General features: G+C 52.7%; 1 protein-coding gene across 1 annotated transcript in view; it reads left to right on the top strand.

The window, feature by feature from the left end:
- ttc17 (tetratricopeptide repeat domain 17) overlaps nt 1–14,899 on the top strand; it is a 28,120-nt gene extending 13,221 nt beyond the window's left edge. The window contains exons 17-25 of the mRNA XM_061222368.1: nt 2,894–3,019; nt 3,810–4,066; nt 4,363–4,513; nt 5,579–5,699; nt 6,921–7,080; nt 8,877–8,960; nt 9,329–9,448; nt 11,514–11,657; nt 12,252–14,899. Of these exons, the coding sequence (XP_061078352.1) occupies nt 2,894–3,019; nt 3,810–4,066; nt 4,363–4,513; nt 5,579–5,699; nt 6,921–7,080; nt 8,877–8,960; nt 9,329–9,448; nt 11,514–11,657; nt 12,252–12,383 (1,295 nt within the window). The 3' untranslated portion in view covers nt 12,384–14,899. The remainder of the gene's footprint in view (nt 1–2,893; nt 3,020–3,809; nt 4,067–4,362; nt 4,514–5,578; nt 5,700–6,920; nt 7,081–8,876; nt 8,961–9,328; nt 9,449–11,513; nt 11,658–12,251) is intronic.
- Nucleotides 14,900–15,475: the final 576 nt, after the last annotated feature.

Here is a 15,475-nt window from a genome sequence, read left to right as displayed (position 1 = left end):
GTTCAGACGAGGAGATTTCTGTGAATACTCATGTCATCGCTTCACTGGGCTTCAAAGTTAGCATCGCCGACCTGCATCTGTTTTCCATGAAGAATGACGTCTGTCAGATTTCTGACGGCATGCATTCACGTGCTCACCCTGGTTATCGACAGTGATTAATGTTCACACACACGACTGTGGTTGTGTAGCAAAGGTGTATTTCCTGCTTTTTTGGAAAAGACCCCCCCCTATCAGTGAGCTTTGGCCACATCTCGATCATACCAGTCTTCCATAGCATCATGAATAGCCGTAGGCTAATGGCTAATTCACAACTGTCAAGAATGCCAGAGGAACACATTGTGAAACAAATTAATTTGCAATACATCCGAAAGCGTTGTCTGCCGTGTGCACCCCTGGATGATAGCACTGCACACCATGGTTGTGTGTGTGTGTGTGTGTGTGTGTGCGTGTGTATGTGTGTGTGTGTGTGTGTGTATTGCTGTGCGCAGATTTAAGTGTGGAAATATGTATTTGTATGTTCTGATAGAAGGAGACAATAACATTTTGCCGGACTCATGACATTCAATGGAGAAGTGAAGCACTGCGAATTTTCTTCCTCAGCTTTTATTCCCTCCATCTCTCTCCTTTTCTTCTCTGCCCTTCCTCACTCCACTCCATCTTCTCTCTTCCCTCTCCTTTCCATCCCTCTCTCCCCCTCCACCTTATTTCCTTTCGTCATCTTCCCCATCTCCTTTTCCCACTTTCTCTCTTCCTTTGTCCCTCTTTCCTCCATCTCAATTCATCCTCTTTATGCCTCTGTTCCTTTCCTCTTTTCCTCATCTATCCATCCCTATGCCTCTCTCTCTTTTTCTCCTGGTCTTTGTGTATTTCTCCTCTGACTGCCCTAGACTGTGTAGCTCACAGTGAGGACCTCCTTTAACTGGCCTGGTGTGTTTAGCTGCATCGTGAGGACCCCATCTGCCCTAGTGTGTGTAGCTGCACAGCTAAGACCTCCTCTGACTGCCCTAGTGTGTGTAGCTCAGAGTGAGGACCTCCTTTAGCTGCCCTAGTGTGTGTAGCTCACCGTGAGGACCTCCGCTGGCTGCCCTGGTGTAGCTGCGGAGTGAGGCGCTAATTTTAGCCCGGGCTCTGGGACTCTCGTTCCGCATTTAGCCTCCCTGTCTCAGTCCCGGGTTTGCCTCAGCGCACTTGAGCTTTACTCCTCCGTCTCCATCCCTCCATCACTGCAGCCCCCCCCCCCCCCCCCCCGATGTTCCCGTCTCTAGCCTCCCCCTCCACCCCCGCACAAACCCCCCCGCCCCCCCCCCCCCGCCGCTTCCCCCTGTTGTCGGGAGCGACGGGGAAAAGGCTTTGAAGTAGAGGAGGAAAGGGGCGCTCAATAATTGAAGTGGCTAAAAATAGCGCTTGCCTTATTTAGAAAGCTCTTTATTTTACACGCACACGCACGCACACACATACGCACGCGCACGCACGCACGCACACACACACATACCCGAACATTGGCTCACGCGCCAAGCACATGCAGACACATGCAGGCTCATTGCTCCACATCCGCATGTGTGTACACGTGTGTGAGCTCCCCCCCCCCCCCCCCCCCCACCTCTTCTCCGCCATTCTTCAGAATGAGCTTCTGGGCTCTGCCATTTTCAAAGAAAGAAAAGGGGTGTAAACCCCCTCTCTGGCCACTAGGTGGCAGTGCCTGTCTGAAGGAGAGAGAGAGAGAGAATTAGAGAGAGCGCTTGTCCTCACTGCTTTTAATTTCAAACATTTGAACGTTTTTCTCTGCTCCCGAGTCTCCTTACTCCAGGGCTGTGTTGTGAAATGATGATCTGCGATGCTGAAATTGTGTTTGGCCGGTAGTTGCCTCGCCCTTCAGATGATATTTTCGCGTGAGTGCGTGTGGCTCGAGTTATGTGAGGTCAGAAGAGTGTTCCCGGAACGGGATTCGTTTTTGGAAATCCACAGCCCGAACCTGTCCGTCTTTGTGTGCCTTTTGATGAATTTAAACGGTGTTCTGCTGAGAGAGTGGGCTCTGCCTCTTTATGGAGCCATCCCACGTCTCACGGAAGGTCTGGGGGAGTCTCCCTGATTTGGCAACCTGCGCAGAACTGAAGTTTAGGAATTGCCATTGTCCCATCGTGAGTCGATCAACAGTCACGAATCGGGGAACCGAAAAGTGCGGGGGAATCCCCACTGGTCGCATAATTTAGCAGGAGGGTCTCTTCCCCCCCCCGCACGGTCACGTAATGTGCAGGGGACTTTTTTTTTTTCTTTTTTTTTTTGGAAGGGTGGAAGTGATTTATGTCATTTCCACAGACTCCATTTTGGAGATAGCAGGACAGTAATACGACATGCACTCTACAGTAAGCAGCACTTACATGCGCTTACGGTCCATGTACACCTATTGCCTCACCTGTGTGATTGGAGTGACAGAGGTCATTGATTTGAAAACATTGTCAGTTTGTGCAGAAAGTCTTTTACTGTGTCCATATATGTTTGTGTGTGTGTGTTTGCGTGTGTATCTGTGTACTTGTGTATATCTGTGGATGCTTATGTGTGTGTGTGTGTGTGTGTGTGTGTGTGTGTGTGTGCGTGTGTCTGTTTGCGTGTGTGTCTGTGTACTCGTGTATGTCTGTGGATGCTTATGTGTGTGTGTGTGTGTGTGTGTGTGTGTGTGTCTGTTTGCGCGTGTATCTGTGTACTCGTGCATGTCTGTGGATGCTTATGTCGTGTGTGTGTGTGTGTGTGTGTGTGTGTCTGTTTGCGTGTGTATCTGTGTACTCGTGTATGTCTGCGGATGCTTGTGTGTGTGTGTGTCTGTTTGCGTGTGTATCTGTGTACTCGTGCATGTCTGTGGATGCTTATGTGTGTGTGTGTGTGTCCGTGCGTGCAGAGGGCTCGCCGTGTTTTGGGGAGGAGGACGTGGACCTCCAGCAGGAGGAGGCTGAGCCCCAGGACCCCCCCGCTGCCATCCAGCCCCTGGCCCTGCCCCCTGTGGAGGACCCCCTCCTGTTCCAGAGTAAGCGCCCCTCTGACTCCTCCTCCACCCCTACACTATCTCTGTTCCTCCGGTCTCTCGCCATTACCCGGCCCTCACGTCACTGACTCCTCCCCGTCAAATCCATTCGGTTTCAATTCACCGTTTCACACTCATGTTTCTCCGTATTTACATATAAAAGGGTGTTATGTTAAAATTGTTATAGTTTATAGTGTTTTGTAGGAAGGGTTAGGGGTCTGAGTGTGTGTGTTGTACTTGTACTTTCTGGCATTAAAAAGTTTTTTATGCCAAAATTCTTTCTGTGTGTGTGATGTCTGCCATGTGGCCACTGGTTTAACTGGGGCTGTTTAGTGTCAGCCAGAGATCAAATCATGTGTAGATTTGATCGATCTCTGTCTCTCTCTCTGTCCCTCTCCCTTCTTCTCTCTGCCTCTCTCTCTCTCGCATCAAGTCCTGTCAAATGTATTTAAAGTGCATTATCACCAACATAGCTCTCAACATAGCTGTGTGTCATCAGCATAGCAATGAAAATTGGTACCATATTTGCAGATTACATCACCAAGGGGGAGCAAGTAGATGGTAAAAAGACATGGACCATGGATTGAGCCTTGTGGCACACCAAACTTTACCTTTGAGGGTTTACAGATAATGTTGTTACGGACCACACCTTGAATTCTACCTGACAGGTATGATTGGAGCCATGAATGTGCTCTGTCCCCTGAATACACATGATTTTTTTCTCCCTCTCCCCCTCTCTCTCCCTCTCCCCCTCTCTCTCCCTCTCCCCCCCTCTCTCTCTCTCTCTCTCCAGCGGTGGTGCTGGACAGTAATGGGTCTGAGGAGGCGGAGACCGGCGGCGAGGAGACTCGAGGAAGAGGAGGAGGGGAGAGGGAGGAAGAGTGGCAGCTGAAGGAGGAGCTGATGGGGGCGTTCGAGGGGGCCCTGGACGCGGGGGGCAGGAGGGGGGACCTGCGGGGCATCCGCGTGCTGAAGAACGACGGGCCCACGGCCGGCCGGGGCGGCGGTCCCTGTTTCGGGAACTGTGAGGATGACGAGGGGGCTGAGTGGGTACGTGCGGTTTGGGAAAGGCACGGGACGGCAGCGGTACGGGTACAGGGTAAAAAAGGGGCATTTTCCTTTTTAATGCCCCCCAAATATTGCCCTGACTAGGGGCTTTGAGCAGACTCCTGAACCCTTTCTTCAATCTCAACATGCCCTAAAATGGCTGCCCTGAGAAGCCAGTAAAATATGTGGCTTTACTTCCATTGTGATGAAAGGAACCGTATAAAAATTGCTCTTAAAACGGTGCTTGTTTTGGGTCTTTAAAATGGAGGGTTAGTTTTGGCACTTTTTCCCTCACCCAGATCACCTTCCAGGTGAAGCGGGTGCGGAAGCCGAAGGTGGAGTGGTTTCACGGAGGTGCAGGTGAGGACGACGGCCAGCAGGGGGAGCAGTCCTCAGGGCAGTCCGTTCTGGAGATCAGCGGCCCCACCATCCCCTCCCCCGGACCCTCAGGTATAGCCCCTCACCTGGACCTGCCCCCCTAAACCCCCCACCTGCTCTACCCCACCTGCACCTGCCCCCCTAAACCCCCCACCTGCTCTACCTCACCTGGACCTGCCCCCCTAAACCCCCCACCTGCTCTACCTCACCTGCACCTGCCCCCCTAAACCCCCCACCTGCTCTACCCCACCTGCACCTGCCCCCCTAAACCCCCCACCTGCTCTACCTCACCTGCACCTGCCCCCCTAAACCCCCCACCTGCTCTACCTCACCTGCACCTGCCCCCCTAAACCCCCCACCTGCTCTACCTCACCTGCACCTGCCCTCCAAAACCCCCCACCTGCTGTACCTCACCTGGACCTGCACCCCCTAAACCCCCCACCTGCTCTACCTCACCTGCACCTGCCCCCCTAAACCCCCCACCTGCTGTACCTCACCTGGACCTGCACCCCCTAAACCCCCCACCTGCTCTACCTCACCTGCACCTGCCCCCCTAAACCCCCCACCTGCTCTACCTCACCTGCACCTGCCCCCCTAAACCCCCCACCTGCTCTACCTCACCTGCACCTGCCCCCCTAAACCCCCCACCTGCTCTACCTCACCTGCACCTGCCCCCCTAAACCCCCCACCTGCTGTACCTCACCTGCACCTGCCCCCCTAAACCCCCCACCTGCTCTACCTCACCTGGACCTGCCCCCCTAAACCTGAACATTTTAACATTTGGTTGCTACTTGTTGTGGTTCTAACACATAGTGGTCCCACAGTCTGAGACAGGGGGTTTACAGCCTTTTCTGATCCAGGGACCCCCACCCAGTCTCAAAGGAACCCAAGGGGTGCCCATCATAATATAAGTGTTTTTATGTCATGAAATATTTTCCCAAATCTATATACAGTCATTGCATGTCAGGTCAGGCCAGGGACCGCCTACAGTATCTTCAGGGACACCCTACTCTGCCCTCGAGTCTCCCCCTGGGTCCCCCGGACCCCTTGTTGAAAACCCGGGTTCTCGGGTACAGAGCGTGCTGTGTGTGTTGCTGGTTGGTGTGGTTCTGAGAGCGCTCCCCTGCGCCCCCGCAGGCCGCTGGCGGGACTACGCGAGTTTGGGCTGGCCGGGGCCGGAGGAGTGCCAGCGGACCCGCAGGCTGGAGCCCAGCACCGTGGCCAGCACCTGGCTCGCTGTGTCCGCCAAGAACATCGAGTGAGCTTCCGGAAGCTTCCGCTCGTAACGGGCGCAGCTTGACACGCTCACACACGCTCACTCACACACACACACACACACGCTCACACACACACACACGCTCACACACACGCTCACTCACACGCTCACACACACGCTCACACACACGCTCACACACACACACACGCTCACGCACACGCTCACACACACACTCACACACACACGCACACACACACGCTCACACACACGCTCACACACACACACACGCTCACACACACGCTCACACACACACACTGACTACACACAGACACACACGCTCACACACACGCTCACACACACGCTCACACACATGCTCACACACACACACACTCACACACGCTCACACACACGCACGCACGCACACACACACACACTGCCTACACACAGACACACACACATACACACGCTCACATGCTCTCTACACGCACACGCACACTCACACACACACACACACACACCCACACACACACACACACACACACACACGCCAACTATACACACACGCTGACTACACACACATACACACGCACACTCACACATGCTCACACGCACGCACACACACACACACACACACACACACACACACAAGCACGCACGCTCATGCCTCACTGTGGAACTCCACTGAGCCGTCCCAGCTCGGCGTAGTCCTAAAACCCAGAAGTAAGTTAGCATTTCTGAGCCATGGGTTCCCTTGGTGGATTTCCAATCCCTTTTTCCCGTCGGGATTTTGATTTCTACTGAAAATAAGGTCTGTGGTTAACGAAGGCGAGGGAGAGTTTCACATTCTGTTCTACATCCATCAATATCTCAACCATGAATTTCAAAGCTGTCATGCGCTTTAAAAAATGTAAGTTGCTAACAAGTTGCTATACTGCAACTTGAGTGGTTGCTGGCAGAATATGACGGTTGTTCTAATTTCAATGTAGCAACTTAAAAAAAAAAAAAAAGAAAAAAAAACGCTTAGAAATACACGGTTGTCATATTAAAGAATCTAACTGAACTGAAAATAGTGAAACAAAAAAAACATCTGCCAAGGGAACCCATGGTGGAAGGACCTTCCTGATTGGCTGACAAAAAGACGTCATCACAGTTACACTCTTGTCCTCTGGTACTGGTCATGCATCTCTGTTGCCATGACGGCAGTGACAGGGTTCCGTCGGTGATGTAATAATGGTGTTCTCTCCCGTGTCTCCGCCCCCCCAGCATCACGGAGCACATCGACTTTGCCACGCCCCTGCAGGAACCCACGGTAGAACCCGTTTGCAGCGCCAACCTGCCCGCCAGCATGCACACGCTGGACCACCTGGGCGGCGTGTCCAACCGAGCCGGCATCCACTACACCGGGGAGAGCCAGCTCCGAGAGGTTCTATACCCCCTCTACCTGCCCCTTATACCCCCCCACACTGCTCCTCTACCTGCCCCCATACCCCCACACTGCTCCTCTACCTGCCCCCATACCCCCACACTGCTCCTCTACCTGCCCCCATACCCCCACACTGCTCCTCTACCTGCCCCTTATACCCCCACACTGCTCCTCTACCTGCCCCTTATACCCCCACACTGCTCCTCTACCTGCCCCCATACCCCCACACTGCTCCTGTACCTGCCCCTTATACCCCCACACTGCTCCTGTACCTGCCCCTTATACCCCCACACTGCTCCTCTACCTGCCCCCATACCCCCACACTGCTACTCTACCTGCCCCTATACCCCCCACACTGCTTCTCTACCTGCCCCCATACCCCCACACTGCTCCTCTACCTGCCCCTATACCTCCCCACACTTCTCCTGTACCTGCCCCTTATACCCCCCCACACTGCGCCTCTACCTGCCCATATACCGCCCCACACCCCCTATACCCCCCACACTGCTCCTGTACCTGCCCCCATACCCTCACACTGCTCCTGTACCTGCCCCTTATACCCCCCCACACTGCTCCTGTACCTGCCCCCATACCCTCACACTGCTCCTGTACCTGCCCCTTGTACCCCCCACACTGCTCCTGCACCTGCCCCTTATACCCCCCACACTGCTCCTGTATCTGCCGCTATACCCCTCACACTGCTCCTCTACCTGCCCCTTATACCCCCCCACACTGCTCCTGTACCTGCCCCTATACCCCCCACACCCCTTATACCCCCCACACTGCTCCTCTACCTGCCCCTTATACCCCCACACTGCTCCTGTACCTGCCCCTTATACCCCCCCACACTGCGCCTCTACCTGCCCCTTATACCCCCACACTGCTCCTCTACCTGCCCATATACCGCCCCACACCCCCTATACCCCCCACACTGCTCCTGTACCTGCCCCTTGTACCCCCCACACTGCTCCTGTACCTGCCCCTTATACCCCCCACACTGCTCCTGTACCTGCCTCTATACCCCCCACACTGCTCCTCTACCTGCCCCTTGTACCCCCCACACTGCACCTCTACCTGCCCCTTATACCCCCACACTGCTCCTGTACCTGCCTCCATACCCCCCCACACTGCTCCTGTATCTGCCCCCTATACCCCCACACTACTCCTGTACCTGCCCCTTATACCCCCACACTGCTCCTGTACCTGCCTCCATACCCCCCCACACTGCTCCTGTATCTGCCCCCTATACCCCCACACTACTCCTGTACCTGCCCCTTATACCCCCACACTGCTCCTGAACCTGCCCCTTATACCCCCCCACACCCCCAACGACCCCTCTGTATCTGTACCTGCCCCCTACCCCCCGTGCATACCTGAGCCAGTCTAGCTCGTTGAAATGCCGAAAAGTATTTTAATCCAAAACAAATATTATTTGAACCCACGGTCTGGTCATTATTCAGCCGCTAGCTTGTCATCATGGCACAAAGCTCAAACTTGCTGAGTGACTGCAGGAAACTCTCCCTATTCTGTCAGATTGTGCTCACACTTAAAGGGAAAGGTTTGTCGCTCCGCCTCGCCCCCCCCCCCCCCCCCGGGATGATACAGGGTGCTCTGCCCACCCCTCACCCCCCACCTGCCCCTCACCTGAAACCCAGTTGCCCCACATCTCCCAACTTTCAGAGCTTGTCCCTCTACATGGGCAAACCCCTGTGCCCCAGCCTTGACCCCCTCCTGTCTCCTCTGCACCCTCGTGCTCATGAGGTCACCCATGCCCCTGTGTCCCCCCCCCCATGCAGGTGCTGCAGAACCTGGGCAAAGACAAGTTCCCCCCCCAGTCCTTTGAGCAGGTGGGCACACGCATCGCCAAGGTGCTGGAGAAGGTAGGCCTGGGTCCACAGCCTTACTGTCGCAAGCCTCCCTGTGGTGTGGCCCGCTGACCGCAACTGTGTGTGTGTGTGTGTGTGTGTGCGCCTGTCTGTATGTGTGTGTGTGTGCGCCTGTCTGTATGTGTGTGTGTGTGTGTGTGCGCGCGCGTCTGTGTGTGTGTGTGTGTGTGTGTGTGTGCGCGCCTGTCTGTATGTGTGTGTGTGTCCGTCTGTCTGTCTGTGTGTGTGTCTGTGCGTGTGTGTGTGTGTGTGTCCGTCTGTGTGTGTGTGTGTGTGTGTGTCCGTCTGTGTGTGTGTGTGTGTGTGTGTGTGTGTGTGTCTGCCTGTGCGTGTGTGTGTGTGTGTGTGTGTGTCACCTCCAGAACCAGACGTCCTGGGTGCTGTCCAGCATGGCTGCTCTCTACTGGAGGGTCAAAGGTCAGGGCAAGAGGGCCATTGACTGTCTGCGGCAGGCTCTCAACCACGCCCCGCACCACATGAAGGTACCCCCCCCTTCTGCCCTCTTCTCCTTCTCCACGTCCTTTTTTCCTCTGTCCCTCTCTCCCCTTGTCTCCATTTCTCATCTCTCCATCCCTTTCTTCCTTTTTTATTTTTACCTGTTCATGCCTCTGCATACTCTCCCTCTGTTTCTCTCTCCCCCATTCCATTCTCTCAATCTCTCTTTGTCTCACTCTCCCTGCCCTCTCTCTCTCTGTTTCTGTCTGTCTCTCTCTCTCCCTCCCTCACCCATTCTCTCTTTGTCTCTCTCTCTCTGTTTCTGTCTGTCTCTCTCTCTCTCTCACCCATTCTCTCTCAATCTCTCTGTCTCACTCTCCCTGCCCTCTCTCTCTGTGTTTCTCTGTCTCTCCCCCTCACCCGCTCTCTCTCAATCTCTCTGTCTCACTCTCCCTCCCTCCCCCTGCCTCCCTCTCTCACTCTCCCTCCTCCCTCCCTCCCTCTCTCACTTTCCTTCCTCTCTCTCTCTCTCTTGCTCTCTCTCGCTCACACACACACTTGTAGAGCCTGTTTGAGGCTCTTGTCACTGTGGGTGTCTGTAGAATCATCATTACCAGTCAGTCGCATGCAATCTGTCAGAATGTCTTCATACCATTACTCACATAAACACCTTATTCAGACCATAACCCAATTCACCAGGATCCTGCTTCTGACTAACCCGTGAGAGAAAACAAAATATGAACTTATGTAAAGGCTTGATGAAGGATCTACCTTCTGCCAATAAACAAACGTGAATCTGTATGTTCTGTTTTGACCTGGGTTTTGGATTCAAAACATTTTCTGTGCTCAATTGATCTTCCCTGGTGCATTTGAGCCTGCAAGGAGGAGCAGATGGGCAGTGTCAAATACACCAGGCAAGCTTAGTCAAAGTATTGAGTCCAAAACAAATACTATTTGAACCCAGGTCTGGTCTCTGTTCAGCCACTAACATGTCATCATGGCAGAACACTCATATTTTCACAACGATAGCAGGGAACACTACTGTCTCCAAGTTGCGGTAAATTTGGTTCTCAGTTGAAGGGAAACCGCTGTCTGTCCCATGCCTGGTGTGTGTCAGTCCTACGCGAACATTAGTGGCCAACGGTTACTGCTGAACGATTTAATTATTTTAAAAGAACATTCCATTTAGTTCTCCGCCAACTCCCTATTTAATACAGATACACCTTTTTAATGATTACTTTTATCATGATTATGATTCGTTGCTCACCTGTGATTTATTTTTGAAGGTAAGAGCTGATATTAAATTGATTAATGTGTATTACAACCGCCAAATAATTGTCAACTTTTGTTCTCTCACCATTCTCTCAGCCATTTTTGTTCGCCGTGCACTACCTTTTCCAACTGTTAGCTTGCGTTTGCTAACGTTGCTGGTGAACAGAGAAAGTTTTAATATGTTGGCGAATGTTGGTGGTGAACAGACAACGTTTTAATATGTTGGCTAACATTGATGGGGAACAGAGAAACACTGTAATATGTTGCCTAACGTTGTTGGGTAACAGAGAAACACTGTAATATGTTGCCAAACGTTGTTGGGTAACAGAGAAACGCTGTGATATGTTGCCTAACGTTGTTGGGTAACAGAAACGCTGTAATATGTTGCCTAACGTTGTTGGGTAACAGAGAAACACTGTGACATGTTGCTGAACGTTGTTGGGTAACAGAGAAACACTCTAATATGTTGCCTAATGTTGTTGGGTAACAGAAACGCTGTGATATGTGGCCTAACGTTGTTGGGTAACAGAGAAACGCTGTAATATGTTGCCGAACATTGTTGGGTAACAGAGAAACGCTGTGATATGTTGACGAACGTTGTTGTTGACCAGAGAAACACTGTAATATGTGGCCTAACGTTGTTGGGTAACAGAGAAACGCTGTGACATGTTGCCGAACGTTGTTGGGGAACAGAGAAACGCTGTGACATGTTGCCGAACGTTGTCGGGTAACAGAGAAACGCTGTGACATGTTGCCTAACGTTGTTGGGTAACAGAAACGCTGTGACATGTTGCCGAACGTTGGCTAACGCGCGTCTGAACTCCCGCGGTCCCCCCCCAGGACGTCCCGCTCATCAGCCTGGCGAACATCTTCCAGAACGCGCGGCTGTGGGAGGACGCGCTCACGGTGGCCCGCATGGCCGTGGAGATCGCCCCGCAGTTCGTCGTCAACCACTTCACCCTCGCCAACGTCTACATCGCCATGGTGAGTCGCTGTGGCACGGAAAACACCAGCATATCTTACGTTCCCGTCGCCAAATCTTTAGACAAATTAGTCAAACTTATCTCATAACAATTAAATACTTGTTCAGTGTAGCGTCGGTATGTCCTTTTTCTGTCGTAGTTTAACATTACATTTATTTTACTGGACCTTATGTGCTCTGGGTGACATCTCACTGTGCTCTTGAGAGTTGCACTGATATTCTTCCCCTCCGTGTGTCGCCTTGAATAAGTTCCTCCGAGGTTCCTGTCCAGTTCCTACGGCTGTGCGTGACTGTCTCATTTCTTATGAGTGATGCGCATGGTTGTGATTGGTTGAACTGTGCTTGTTGACCGTTGTGCCCCTGGTCGTCCTCTCTCATGTGGGATGGTTTGACCGTGTGGGTGTTGGAGCTGACTGATGTGATGTGTAACCAGCCTGTAGCATACTGGTTAAGGTACATGACTGGGACCCGCAAGGTCGCCGGTTTGATCCAGGGGAGGATTGTCTCCTGCTTAGTCTAATCAACTGTACGTCATTCTGGATAAGAGTGTCTGCCAGATGCCATTAACGTGTAATGTAATGTCTGTCCCGGGACAGGAGGAGTTTGAGAAGGCCATGCTATGGTACGAGAACACGCTGAAGCTGCAGCCGGAATTCGCCCCGGCCAAGGACCGCCTCCGTGCCATTCAGTGCTTCCTGCTGACCAAGAAGGAGCGGCGCGCCCCATAGGTCGGGCCAGGAGGGGGGGCGGGGCCAAGAGGGAGACAAACACACATCATGCGCACACACACAGATGCACACACACACACACACACACACACAGATGCACACACACACACACACTCTTGCACAACGCGCCATTCGCGTGATCGAAAACGGGCATCGTCCGTTTGCAATCGGGAGTCCGGCGGGTATTGCGCCTTTTCCGACCTTTGGCAGGGATTCGGGTTTTGCCAAAGTGTCTTTGGGTTAACCCCGCCCCCCCCCTTACCCGAACTGAAATTGAGTCTTATTTTATTCCTTTGTGTTCTTGTTCCATTAAGCAATAACAAGTTTTTGAGGGAACTGGGCGAGTGAATAGGAGGGCCACTGAAATGAAACTGAACTCCCGTCTCTGCAACCATCGGTCCGTTATGGGGAAGTGTCAGCAGTGACCCTTGACCCTTAACAACAGCGGGTTCAGTCAGCAACCTCACAGTGATCCCTCAGCCCAGCTCAGTCTACAAGACTAGCTGTCAGAAAAAAAAAGAAAAGAAAAATGGTGTGTTTTTCAGACCAAAGTCCGCACAAGGAGAAACCCCTTTCTGGGGATTTGGGGGCGGGGGGCAGGGGGGAGGGGGGGTACAAAGTTGGAGGGACAAATTTTCAAAAGACAATCCACGGTATTTCACCTGATCCTTTAAATTTAATGCTTGAATTACATGCGATAATTTGTGAATCGTTTTTGGAAACACTAGAATCGTTTTTGGAAACACTACCAGTGCGCCATGGTGCCAGAAAGGTCTACGGTTTGATGAGAGAGGACCGGTTTAGTCACACGGTTGTGTTCGTTCATGGTTCTTTACACTCGGTGGTGTAATCGCTCATTATAACCGTTTTCATTATTGCTGCTCTAAACATTAAAACAAAAACAACTGCGGATACATATCGCCTCGTTTTTTGGACCATTCCTGTCAATGGGGACCTGTTAGGGAAAATTCATAAATAAATGAATACAAATGTTGTTTGATCTCGCAGGAAGTGCTAAACTGACGCTTTTAGGTAAACCTAGGTCAGGTTTGTTCTTTATGGAACCTGCTGTGTGTGTTAAAATGTCCGCTGCACGGCAGTGGAACCGTGTTTTAAACGTGCGGCACACGCCTCTCATCCCTGTAGCACTACGGCGTATGGCCAGGAGAGGAGCAGCGGGTGAACTGTCTCGCCTGCTGTGGAGCAGTTTGAGCCGGTCCTGGTTTTACCTCCTGCTGTGGAGCAGTTTGAGCCGGTCCTGGTTTTACCCCCTGCTGTGGAGCGGTTTGAGCCGGTCCTGGTTTTACCCCCTGCTGTGGAGCAGTTTGAGCCGGTCCTGGTTTTACCTCCTGCTGTGGAGCAGTTTGAGCCGGTCCTGGTTTTACCTCCTGCTGTGGAGCAGTTTGAGCCGGTCCTGGTTTTACCTCCTGCTGTGGAGCAGTTTGAGCCGGTCCTGGTTTTACCACATGCAGATTAGAGGCCTGGATGGAGTCATCCTACCGGTGCTGCTCATCTGTCAGCTAGTGGATCGTGAGAAGGGGCAAAAAGATTCCACCCCAAAACACAGAAGCATTAAGATACACGCTCCTCTGACGTTTGTGCCAGTGGAGTTAGACGTTAGCTGCAGTGCACATGCTGAACGCACCGGAGCGTTTGGGCTCCTTTGGGTTGTGTCTGCCATTGGGCTCCTCCTCGACAGGAAGCCGCACGCCCCTGGCAGGAAGTGCCCGTCCCACCCTGTGTGCCGTGTTGACGGCTGAGCAGAGGGGCCTCTCCTGTGCCACGTGGGGGCCTGGTTTGGGTGTTCCATCTGCGCCCACATCCAAGTCCTTCACCTCTGATGGGAGACTTTTCGGGTCTGGGAGATGTAAACGTGTAAAAATGACGCCCCTGATCTCAGCGTCCTCCAGACCACCTGGGAACAGTCCCCCTGGAGACTGACCTGGAGAAATCGCCCCCTGCCCCATCCCCTGCTGGCTGCCTGGGGTGTGGTTACGAATAATCCCCCCCGGCCCCTAAACGGGGAGCTCCACAGACTCCCACAGGGTGTGGCCGAACCCTAAAAAAACCTCCCTTCTAGAGTGGGGCAGGCCATTTCATCCCTGGTGGAAGAGCATTTTCTGACCATCTTGCGTATTTTGGGAAATATCTGTTCTATTTCACTCCACCGAGTCAGCGGGATACGGGGGGTTTGTGGCAGGGGCGGGCGTGGTGACGTCGGGGGCGGGGGCAGAATTTTGGGTTGGCCGTCGGGAGGACCAGGGACCCCTGTGAACGGGACGGGACCTCCTCTCCTGTTTCAGAGGCCGCAGAGCTGAGAGGCGGGGCCTGTACACGCACACACGCGACCGGGTCGTCTGCGCGGTACTGACGCACGCGGGCGGTACTGACACACGCGGGCGGCGCTGTTGGACCCGGGACTCTCTCCCATCGACTGACACCTGCTCTTATTACACTGCGAGGGTGGGAGGGGCTCAACTGTTCAATTTAAATAAAAACTTATGTTTGGACTGAAACTGTGAAATGTGTCAATCAATGTGTGCACATGTAAGGTGGGGGGTTGTCTGGAGTTATCCGGGGTTCTCTGGGATTGTGGGGTGTGTGGGCGTGTGGGGAGTTATCCGGGGTTCTCTGGGATTGTGGGGTGTGTGGGGGTGTGGGGAGTTATCCGGGGTTCTCTGGGATTGTGGGGTGTGTGGGCGTGTGGGGAGTTATCCGGGGTTCTCTGGGATTGTGGGGTGTGTGGGGGTGTGTGGGGATGCTGTGATTTGGGCAGGGAGCTACACCTGGAACTCTACCCAAGACAAAGAAATGCTTTGCGAGCATGACCACTTTTATAGACTTAGTAATAATAACAATAATAGTCGTAGTAAAAAAAATAATAATGATAATAGTAATTATAATAGTAGTAATAATGATAATGCTAATAATACTGATAGTAATGATCAAAATAATAATAATAGTGATGATAAAAATAATGATGCGTCTGCACTCAGTGAGCACTTTGTTAGGTATTTATAAGACTTATTTTTTAGACTTTAGTCTTCTGCTGTAGCCTATCCACATACAATTATGATGCGTTGTGTGTTCAG

Source organism: Conger conger, chromosome 15 (genome assembly GCF_963514075.1).
Source record: "Conger conger chromosome 15, fConCon1.1, whole genome shotgun sequence".
NCBI lineage: Eukaryota > Metazoa > Chordata > Actinopteri > Anguilliformes > Congridae > Conger > Conger conger.
The sequence above is the reverse complement of the archived record's forward strand: the minus strand, read 5'-3'. Positions and strand labels throughout refer to the sequence as shown.